General features: G+C 46.0%; 1 protein-coding gene across 1 annotated transcript in view; it reads right to left on the reverse strand.

The window, feature by feature from the left end:
• Positions 1 to 11,908, reverse strand: part of CAST (calpastatin) — a 70,442-nt gene that overhangs the window by 46,958 nt on the left and 11,576 nt on the right. The window contains exon 3 of the mRNA XM_035889759.1: positions 4,430 to 4,501. Coding sequence (XP_035745652.1) covers positions 4,430 to 4,501 — 72 coding nt within the window. The remainder of the gene's footprint in view (positions 1 to 4,429; positions 4,502 to 11,908) is intronic.

Genomic DNA, 11,908 nt, shown 5'->3' on the forward strand with positions numbered 1-11,908 from the left:
CACTTTTGATGATAATCTAGATAAACTTGTGACAGAACTTCCAGAAGTAGGAGTGACTTTACTCAAAGATATTTAGTAACTGCTCTTTATCTTCTTGTTTTCCTGTCTGTTGCACAAGCAGATCGAAACCCCCTTTAAAACAGTGTTAATTTGGATGCCAGATGAAAGTAACTAACCTTAAATTTCTTAAATCTTAAAAGATCAAGAAGCTTCCTCTGGAAATATTCAAGATCAGTCAAGTCAGAAATAAAAATAATTCTTACTGAATTTCCACTGTTGCCGAATTCTTCCAGCCCTGCTTCAATGAATTGTCCATGACAGTAATATGGACAAACATTCCCACTTCACTAAGCTGTAGCAGGCAGCAACAAAATTATTACTGATTAAGAACTCGTTAAGAGCAGTGCCAAAAACCTGCTACATAAAAAGCAGCAAAACTTCATTTGGTATCCATAGAATTACCATATAAGAACACGAAGATCCCAGAAAGAGAGCTGGATCCAGCTGCGTTCAAATATCAGTGCCTTCTATTAATAGCTATGATTGAACACTGAGCTAGAAATTGGCTTTCCTGTTGGCTATGGAACTGGCAAAAACAATTTAAAAGGCTGTGAAAGGAAACACAGCAGCGCTGGTAGGGCACCTTCTGCAGAGGAAGGAGGTTAGTTCAGTTTTTCCCCTTGCCTGCTAATCACGGTAGCGATGACCTCCTGGTCTGTGCACCCTGGCAGTTCATGTACCCGGGGAAGAGGCTGCTCGTGAGCAACCAGTAAACATTCCTGACGATCATAACCTTACCTGAATCTTAACTTTTCACTCCATTTATGCTACAAGGCATGTGCTTACTGAAGAGACCCTGGTACAAAATAACAGTCAAACAGGACTTCACATCAAAAACGAAAGAAAGGCCTGTGATCGATAGAAAGAAGTCAGAACATTCGTTTCAGTTCAATATCCTTAAACCATCCATTTAGATTTGAGTCATACAGGTACCGGGCACACCAAGGCTCCCGATTCAACTTCCTAGGCGCCCTTAACACAGGCAACACAAGAGCCATACAGATATAAACGAGAGGCGACAAGGGAGGCCACATTTACTCCTTACACCACACAGACACGTATGCACCCGAATAAACCCCCTGTAAGACGACACTGAGCAGAAGCAGTGAGTTAATAGTGCCTGCAGTGCCAGGAACCCCAGAGTGAGCCTATTAATAAAGAGCAGGGGGATAAAATTAAGACACAAAGAACGGCAGTGCAGATACACAGCGCAACGAAAAAGAAGCCAGACAGGTAAGTGCTTGCTCTGAGGAGTAGTCCGCATTACAGGACACCGTCACTGTACAATTAAGTACCCACATATTAGCCAGGCATTAAGCCATGACAAGCATTCACGACACACAAGTTCCCATATCTTAAATGCAGCAATACGGGTGACCCAAGCAGAACATAAGCCATCAGTTATTATTATGTACTAACCGAAACAAAAATGACTTAGGACTAACATGGAGGCATCAAGAAACCCTCTGGCTATTCAATTTAGAGCAAGCAGTTTCACCATAGGGCAAGAGTAGGTTAAAAAAAAATCAACAGCTCTAGCTGGAGCAACTTAACTGCCCCACCTCACCTACCCCTTCAAAGTTAGAAATTTGTCTGGGATTGGGTGCATTAACAAAAAGTATTACTGACCAACAAAGTGATTAAGGAACTGAAAGAGATTTTGCCCACAGGACACACCAAGGCTACGGCAGAGAGAAAATTAAAGGAAGAAACAGCCCTGGCAAAGCTGTCTAAAAACTGGTGGAATATTTTTGACTGCATTAAGAGATTTGGTCTATTTTTGCAGCAACAGAGAAAAGGCTGCCTTGCCTTTTCAAGAAATACTTCCTTTCCTATAAAATTCCTGTAAAAAAAAAAAATCCCTGCAAAATTTTTCTTTTGAATAAGTATTTTTAGAGACAAAGAGAAAAAGAAGGGCAGAGAAGGATGCAGCTAGCCAAACGGCTTAAAGAAAGTATGGGTGGCACAAACCACAAGAACAGAAGTGGGTTTTGTTCTATTCTAAATAACACTACAGGATTGCAGGAGATTGTTAAAATTAAAAGATGTAATTAAGAGAAGGTGTAGCCAAACTGAAGAAAGGTAGTCATGGCTGAGCGGGAACTAAAAAGATTAAGCTTAAAATAGCTATTGATTAAAAGTCAATATTAGACAGCATGAGGCAAGTATTTTCATAGTACATAATCTTTACCAATAAATACTCGGAATGTCACAGAAACTGGAGAAACACCAAGTACTGAATAAAATACACAGCCTAAGTTGTCATAACCTAACACAAAGCAATTCCTGGCAATTACGTTATGTCATGTTTTTTTTCATGATGCTACCTTCCAGTTCTTTGGCTCAATAGCATCACCAGAAACTGTACCTTGCACGCTTAATGTGAAAGATACACTTGTAATAGAAAGCACACACAGAAAAAAAAAAAAAAGACTTGAAGATGTGTTAGCAAATGAGATGTAGGCTTCCACAGGACTGCGCAGCTGGTGACTGATATGCAGCAAGATTATCTCCGAGAGCATCCCACCCTCTGCAGCTGTCCTCGGAACTACACATGGACGACACATCCAGCAGGGGAAAGGCCCTGGCAAAGTACAAGGAACAGAAAGAAAAGCCACAAAAACGCTGGGCTGTCTTTAGTGACAGACAAAAGCATTGAAAGAAAGGGATGACAGGATTTATATCCTTGTGTCCTCCTTCACTGAGTAGAAAGGAAAAATAATTGCTTGGGTAGCAAAGAGGTATCTTTAGGAGTATCGATTAAGAAAATAAAAAATCCCATTCAAAAGCAGGAACACTTCCTGCCAATAGGATCTTTCAAACAATGGGGCATCTCCAGATATGGAATACCATGGGGGATTCAACTGACTCCTCACCACACTTTGGTTCAGGCTGACTAAGGAGCAACCACCCTCACGTCCTGGGCGTGAACTGGCAAGCTGGAAAAGTCCCTGGCGCACGTACAAGGGAGTGAAGGTGTCTTGAAAAACATTTCAAGAGGTGATTTTGAAACTCAGAAGTGTAAGATAACCAAAGTACAGAATAAGATACCAGACCTAAAATGAAGACCTCTGTCTTGCCTACACTGTTGACTAGCAGCCAACTACTCTACAAGTATTACCATCAGGACGGGCGCATTTTGAGCTGTCCTGGAATGGCAGCTGGACTGCATGCTATAGGTGACACTCCCCTTGAGCAGGGACGCCACTCAAGGTTAGAGATTCCTTACCCGAGACTGAGAGACCCTTCCTTACACAAGGCAGACAGATCCTTGGGAAGTGACCGACAGCATGGTGAATTACTGCTATGAAATGCTACTAACCCATGTACTTACGCAATATTATTATAAGCATGGGTAATTCCATTAGACATAAACCATTGTTCAAGCCTGAAACTAAGACTGGACCCAGCAGCACCTAGGCTCCAAAAGGAATTTAGAAAGCAAGGGGGTCCACTCTGAACCTCCTGACTCAATGGGAGGGCCCTCTTTTTGCGACTCTGGTCTCTGTGCGAGTGTGAGAATTCTAACTCGATTCTAACTCAATTTTCCTTTGCGTGTTTCTTCCATACAGTAATAAGGTGAACCTTGCCATCAAGTTTACTGAACGTTGCCAAATCACTGTTAAACCTTCTTAAATTCCACCAAACTTACTGAACTGTCAAATTATTATTTGACCTCAACAGAAGATATTGCAGCTTCTCTCTTTTGAGTGAGGCGCATTACAAATACACACTGAACAGTGATTACCAACTACAGCCATCCGTTCACGTGTGACCACCACCAGAAAGCCTGTTTTGAACACCCTGTTGCAACCCTTTGCAAGACCCGAGCACGCTCACTGACATCCCCGCTTCTCTTCGCGGAGTATCAACTGGGCTCCAACATGCGAGTCGTCCTTGTAACACCTCTTACACTAACTTCCTCAACAACTGAGCTGCTCCAGGGGTGGCAAAAGCAAAGGCAGTTATCGGTCCTTTCAGCTCATCAGGTCCCGCTGAGTAGCCAGAGTCCAAACATACGAACAGTATCTACGGGTGAAAAAAGAGCCACGGCCCCAGAAGCCACATGAAGTTCGCCACGGGTATCGATGGGACCAGGATTTTTCAAAGTAACGAGCAGACTAACAAAGAACACCTGAAAGGAGAGAATGTTACCAAGCCTATGTCCTCAGGAAGTCAATGCTGGCATTCTGCTGACTTGTGCTCCTCTTTCATTTCAGTTCACTACAATTTCCAGCAAGTCATGAAGAGCATCTCTGTGTTGCTGAATGCTGGCAAAAAAACCCATTTTTTATCCCATTGCAGGGGATGAAGTCACATCATACCCTCTTCACTTTGAAAAGAGACCATTTCCTTAAGTATGCATTACCTTAACAGCAGAAGGTGCTCCACTTGCCTGTGGCTTGGGGGGCTGGCTGACATCAGCACTTGCTGTTTTTTTCTACAAAATAAAAGAAAGACATAATAAACATCAGGAACATTGAGGAAGAAAAAGAAAAAACAAATAAAACTGTAAACAAAAAAGTACACCAAAAAAAAGTTCATTAGAACATTTTATGCAAGGCAAGTCATCCTAACACACATTCTCCTACGTAACTTCAGGCAGACTCATTTCAGACAGTTTTGCCCCGCCCAGAACAGCCCGAGTTCTCCCCTACTGTTTCACGGGTGACAGATACAAATCTGTGCTACTTCCTCTGGCAGAGCGACTCTGCTTTAATCAAGAGTTAAACCAACAGTAACCATACATACTTTAATGGAAAGTATCAATGAAAATAAGATGGGTACGCTGTTGCTGTACAGACCTAACCTGAATGGCAACACAGAAGGTAACATTACACCTCCGACAGGGAAGTGAAGATACAAAGCCAAGGGCAAAAGGACGGCTTTTCTAGTTAATAAACACTTGCAACCGAAACAAAACCATGACATCCCCTTTGAACCTGCAGTTTCCAACCAATGCAATGCCAGTATTGCCAAGTACCACTACATGCCACTGCAAAAAGCCATTGACTGCTGAAATCACATCTAATGAAGAGTGGGAAAGTCAGTCGTTAACAAAGAACACAGCTAAAAGCATCAGGTTTTTGGAGGCAGCAGATGGGTAAGACCTATTCATTTTTTTTCCAGTATGTGGAATCTCAAGATTCACAACGCAACTGAAGCGTTCGCACTTTAATTACTCTCTACAAGCAGGGAAGTCTGCAGGATGACCACAGCTTCGATCAGCAAATTGCATGCAAACTCAGAAGCACCAGTTCCCAACTGATGGGACACGAGGTACAGTGACAGGCTGGGAGACTCAGAGACCTCTGTCATTAAGGTAATTCCACCTCCTGTTCTCTTCCTGATTTAGCTCCAAAACCAGGAGCACATCTTGAATAAACAAAGCTGCACATTCAACAGTCACCCTCCAGCCAGAGCCTGGTGCAGTACCACCATCTGTGGCCACTTAGGTCAACATCACAAAAACGTGGCCCAGCGGTACGGGATTGGCACAAAGTGGGATATTTACACCCAGGATTTCACACTTAAGTGTTGGCTGCACTGGAACCAATGACACCCAAGTAAGACTTCACTGTACATTGCAAAACCCGAGTGTAATGGTGATTTTTCCTATTAAAGGGATGTTAGGAGTGTGGCTGCTTCCACCAGATGCTCCAGCCCAGGACCCTCCGGCACAGCTGCTGAAGTCTGGTGCTGCCCAGTACAGACCAGTGCTACCCAGTACAGACCTGCCCGGCCACTGGAGCCCAGCCCAGTGCCTGGGGACCCAGGGTCTCTGCCCCGGCTGAGGGACGTGCTCGCAACAGCACGTCAAGCAACAGCAAAGCCAAACGCATATCCCAGAGACACACAGACACGGATGGACAGACAGGACACCGACGCGGCTGGCCACACTGCTGGTGATACAGGATGTAAAACTTACACGTTCTTTGCAAGGTTCGGCCTGATAGCTGTAAAATATAACTCACAGGGAACAGGTGAGAAATAGCATCTCTTTGTCACGAGATCAACAGACCTCAAACAAGATCGTTAAGCCACACCCTGAACATTAAGATAAGGGGAACTAAGAACATCAGCAGCCAAGGTAAGTGCACAATAGCTAACTGAAACCAGCACATACCACAACAGGCTGCGACAAACCCATCAGGGAGCCAACTCATGCCATATGTGGAAGAAAGGCTCAGAGTGCATGGAAAGGGCACAGAGAGCCCCCTCTACAGCAACCACTGGGGACCCCAAGGTCCACGGACTCAAATCACTGAGCACGCCTGACCGGGAGGAGAACGTGTAAATGAATTCCGGGAACCCACTATCACAAGACTGCCTTTTCCAGGAAATATGATGAATATGTGCACCCTTGTCCCATATGAACGGTATGCTTTTGGTTGTGTGGCACACACGTCAGTCGGAGAGATCCCCCATGCACCCGGCGCCGTGAATAAAGAATCTGCGTTCTAAGACTTCAAGGAGGAGTCTTAGAGAGTTTTCCACAAGCTGTAATTTTTGGTATCACCACCGGCCTCCTCCAACATCCCTGGACCCATTGCAAGGTCCTGGGTTGTGGCTGTTTCTTGAGAGCCCCTCCGCTCCTGCGACTGGCCAGGTTGTCACCGAAATTGGGAGGAATAAACCTCGTAACACCAAGGTAGTGTTAAAAGGCAGGCATTCTTTATTCACGGCGCCGGATGCGCGGGGGATCGCTCCCCCTAACGTGCATACCTAGCGCCTGTTTCAGTCAGGTTATATCTATAACAAATATATACATATTCCTTACATTCATACATAATCAGTAACATTCTCTCTAACGATTGGTACAAATTCTCTCGCTTCCTATGTAAATTACTGCTCAAACTCAGTTGTTCACTTCTGTTGCTCTCTTTTGAGTAGGTGGTATCATTTGGGTAGGTGGTCAATGAGTCGGTGGTCGCGATCTCCCCCTGCCAGAATTACCTCCTGCCTACTGGGCTCTCTCTCTCGGTAGTCCTAGCCAACTTTCTTGGTCCGTTGCACGGAATTACCCTTCATCTTCTTCCCCTGACAGGTGCACAGTGCCTAGAGCTTCAGCTCCATTAATAAGGACCTTAAAACTACAGACCATATCCTGTTCTCATTGTCCTGAACTTAGTGTTCAGCTGGGCAGGGCTGTACAGAAGAGAAGGCAGCAGCGTTGGTGGTTGCGTTTTGTAGTTAACCGATTCGCTCCCATCACCCCAATGCTGAAAACTAAGATACATAACAATTTCATCATCATTTTGATTACAAGGCGACTGGTCGGCCCTAGGGGACTCCGCTCCCGAAGGCCGGCGATGGAGCGCGGTGCCCTACGTTGTTGTAGAGACCGTACCGAGATGCAGAACGCCTCGGCTTCTGTCTCCGAGGTAGTGCATTAAAGACTCAGCAACGAGCAGTATCCACAAACCCTTCAACTTTTAAATGAGTTACTAAGTTCTTGAAGGAACACAACATTTCAAGCGCTGCCTTTCCATTTTCAAAAAGAAAAGAAAAAAAAAAAATCATTGAAAAAGAGCAGACCTCTGAGGAGCAATCAGTATTCAGGATATGCCTTCAGTGTCACAGCTCTCAGTTTCCACCCGAAGCTCAGCTGAAAGCACAGTCTTTGGTTCAGGACTTCATGGCCCATAGTGTTCAGGACTTGTAGCCAAGACATAACTGTGACACTCTGACAATCCACAAATAAAGCACTGTTCTGCAAAAGGAGTTTTTATGACACCTACCAACATACTCAAAAATTTCAGCCATGAGGCTAGCCTCTTTTTTCCCCCCCCAGTCTGAACCAGGAAAAATAGAGTGAATTAGATCCCTGTTCTGAACATGAACTTACAGCAATCAATTAAACAGTATAAAGAAAACAAATTGTTAATGCAAACATTTCTCTGATTCATGGTAAGTGGAACAGCCATGAAGGTACAGGTAGGAGAGAAGAAAAAGAAGCAAATAACTTCTCCTCTGGAGTAGAGAAAGGCTGCCTGGAGACGAGCTACGTGGAACGTTAAGCCACAACATCAAATCTGTATTCTTTACCGAATGCTGACCACAACAGGCTAAATAGGCATTAAAACATTTGAGTTCCCAGGGTCGTCTTTCCACAGCAACTTCTTTGGTCCCTACCCCTTCATACATCTGTAAAAGCAGAAAAATTGGCCACGTCATGGTGCTGGGTTCATCCTTCTTTTACGCTTATTAAAATAACAATGTTCTGTGCTTCCCAGCATCCTCCCTCCAGGCAAACCGGCTCTGACACCCTTTATCAACACATCCATCAGTGCTGTTCCCACCTTCTCCCCCCGCGGGAAGTGGAAGAGTATTTTTTTTTCCTGTGAGTCTCAGACACAATCAGCTGAAGAATCACCTTGCAGCGGTACTCACACCTCGCTTACCGGTCTGGTAATAGCAGAGCTAACGAATTATCAAAGCATAGCTGCTTCATGAAATGAATTAGAAGAATCAAGAGCCTGTACAGAATTGTGATGCAATAAGAGCTGTGGCATACAGGTACTTACAACCTACTCTTCATTAATAGCAGTGGCTTCAAACCAAAAAGCCAGACCACTCTTTCAGAGTGGAGTATTAATCCCCCCATGTTTAATAAAAGGGAGATAAAATACATATCCCTTTGATGTGTAGATTTTCTGAGTGAAGACATGCATTAAGGCTGGTGTCTAGAAATATGGATTAAATGTTCACTTTGGACTATAACATTCAAGTGTTCATTACAATATTGCCATGAGAATGTTGTTTTAAGGAAAAAAAAAAAAATCGCATGAGGAAAGAACGTGCAATCTCTGTTCTGGAAATGCTTTTGACACCTGTAAGCAGCATTTCAGCCTCCAACATTCAGTCTCATTCAAGAACTGTTGAGCGGCAATCGCACTCTCTTCCTATGGCGGGAAGAGCCTCACATCACAACAGCTCCCAAGGAGTACCAAAATGTAACTGAAATAATGTTTTTTGCAAATACCTTTTGCACCTTAGCCACAGAACCAAAACAGAAAAGGAAGGTGGGCAAACGAGACGGTGCCGTGCCCCTCAGAGCCCCTCCGCACCCCCACCCAGGACGGATCGGGGCCGCACTCCCCTGTGGCCACCAGCCCCCCCCGGTGCTGCGGGGCGGAGGGGGCAGACAGCCCCGCCAGCCCCCCGGCACACCACCAACCACACAGGGCAGTTCACAATAAATAATTTGCTACCATAGTAGAAAGAAACCTCACAAACTCTCCCATCAGAGTTACCTGCTCACCTCCATAATTCAGACCAGCAGCGGGCACCCCAGGGGATTTTTACCAGTCATAATGTCCTTACTTTTTGGGACACGGTTTAGTAGGCAGGGTGGCGATGGGTTGATGGTTGGACTTCATGGTCTTGGAGCTCTCTTCCAACCTTAATGATTCTATGATTCTGCTCTATGATTCTACTCCGCATTACGCCCCTGGACTCTTGAGTAACTCTTGTGTTTTTCTGGGTAAGAAATCCTGCACAACAAGCATCAGGACTAAAAGCTATCACAGAATGATAGATGTTAGAGCGAAGAGTCAGTTCTAGAAGGACAGCAACGCCTCAGCGCCAATTATCACTGTCATCCTTTCAAAGTAAAGAATGTATTTCCTGTTAAGTAAAGAATAATGAGCTGAACAAGCAGCACATATTTAGTCTACGCTGCGGTAAAGTGTGACTTGAAACGGCAAGATGTGTTAGGGAGGGTCTTGTTTCATACCATGTCTGGTAAAACATGGCCCCGCTCCAAGCTGGGGCTTCAAATTCCTGGAATGTATGTCTCTGTCTTCCTTTCAATGACACATTTTTACATTCAGACACCAGCAACGCGCAGGCTGGATTTTCACACTGATACAGAAGCTCTCTTTGGTATTTCCCTCCACAACAGCAAAAAGAGAACAGGTCTTTCCAGATTATGTGCAATTAATAACACAAGCACAAACCCATTCAAAACAGTTAGGGGGGTTTCAGAGCACCATCACACACCATGGGAGTGTTTGGCTTGCATCGATCTCACGGATTACAAGAGTGGTTATGAAGTAAAGCACACCGTGCCCGCGAGGGCAGCCCTCTAAAGGGGCAATACTGAACACGGTGCTCGGGAACAGGGTAGCAGGACCACGCAAGTCTCTGCAATGCAAGACCTGCCATACTGAGCCTGGCCAAAGTTTCACATAACCCGTTTCCCTGCCCCTAGCAGCACCAAGGGCAGATATGAAATAGAACAAAAAAAAGTGATGTAGAAATAGGTGAGGTACATGTTGATGTTCCTTCCAAATACTCTAACAGATTCAAGTAATTTGTGGCCTAGGGACTTCTTAATTTCGGTGTATTTCATAAACTGTCCGGGTTTTCCCTTCAGTGATTTTGTCCCATCTCCCCTTGAAAGTACGTACGTTTTAGCACCCAAAAGCTTCCAGAGCACTAATGCCTTGATGGCATGCAAGGTCTGAAGTGATCTGATACTGGTGGAAGGGCCCACGTAAGCTGGAGATGATGTCAGGATGAGGGGTAAAGGAAAACCACACCAGCCGTCTCTCACGTGCTGACGCTTTACATACAAAATTGCTGAAAGCCTTGGAACGTCAGGAGGGAAGGAGAAGAAAGGGAATTTCCCGCTTCCCATTGCAATGGCATGCTGCGAGCCCAGGACCGTGACGCCGAAACACAGTGAGCAAACGGAGGGAGAGAGAGGGGAAGACAGCAGCACATCGCTCACTGCCACGGGGTGGCAAGTGCACCCCAGCTGCAAACACAGGCAGCGGCTTCAAGGGTGTGAGCAACCACCCATTCCAACCACGACCACTTCTCCTACCATGCGCACGCCCACAAGGAGTGAAAACATTTCATTACAGCTGATTTAGATTCTTACAAGTGTCTGATTCTCCTCGGAGCGTGAATTCAGCAAATGTAAGGTTCCGAAAACCGAGGCATAAAGAGGTCAGGTGTATCCATGTGACTTGAAGCTTTGTCCCTGAGCAGTGCCCAATATAACCGCAGCACACGCACAATCTCACCGTCAGCTACGCTGATGAAGAACCGCCTGCATCTTCTTTTGACTATGTATTTAACACACCCACAGTTTCCAACTCCGTCCCTCCCAGCAAACTCCTGCCTATTTCTGCAAGACACCATGTGCAGACGCGCATTCGGTCGCCCGTCACCAGGCTGATGGATCCTGCGTGTCTCAGCCCAAAGCTGGCCACTCCTGTTGTTGCACGTAGGTCCCCCGGTCTGTCTAGCCTCGAAGCCTGAGTAGTACTGCTGAAATGAGGCAAAGCCAGTACAACGGGATCTCTCCTTCGCTAACACACATTAGGTAATGAAGCGGAGGAGATCAGCCTTTCCAAGAGCAACACGGCCCCGCGAAGCAGGGTATCACCGCCCTACCCCTCCCAGCACCCTTCCGCAACACCTCTCTGCTGCGCTGGGTGCAAGGGCACTGAGCACCAGTGGGGCTAATGAACCAAAGGGCTTCCAGGGAGCTACCGCAGGCTACCACTTCTCCAGGGTTGAAGTAAAATGGGTACGCAGCCTTAAGGCCACATCTCAGTTTTTGTTTTCAGAAACTGAACGGACTAGGCTCAGTATTCGAGGAGGAGGAGTCAGAACCTTAGCACTGCGGTAAGCTTCGTGTTTCTGGCCGCTGAGCAGAGGGGGTGGGAGCGGACCCTTGGGAAGAGAAGCCGGGAAGGACTGTGTGAGTGCTTTCCTCTCCAAGGCAGAGGGAGGCTGCGGGAAGCAGCTGCTGAACTCACGCGCCGCCTCTCTCCCAGCCAGCCAGCAGGCTCTCGCTGCGCGCCCTCGGCATCAGCCACGCCGGGGGGGG

The sequence above is a fragment of the Egretta garzetta genome, unplaced genomic scaffold (assembly GCF_000687185.1).
Source record: "Egretta garzetta isolate BGI_Z169 unplaced genomic scaffold, ASM68718v1 scaffold602, whole genome shotgun sequence".
NCBI classification, from domain to species: Eukaryota; Metazoa; Chordata; class Aves; order Pelecaniformes; family Ardeidae; genus Egretta; species Egretta garzetta.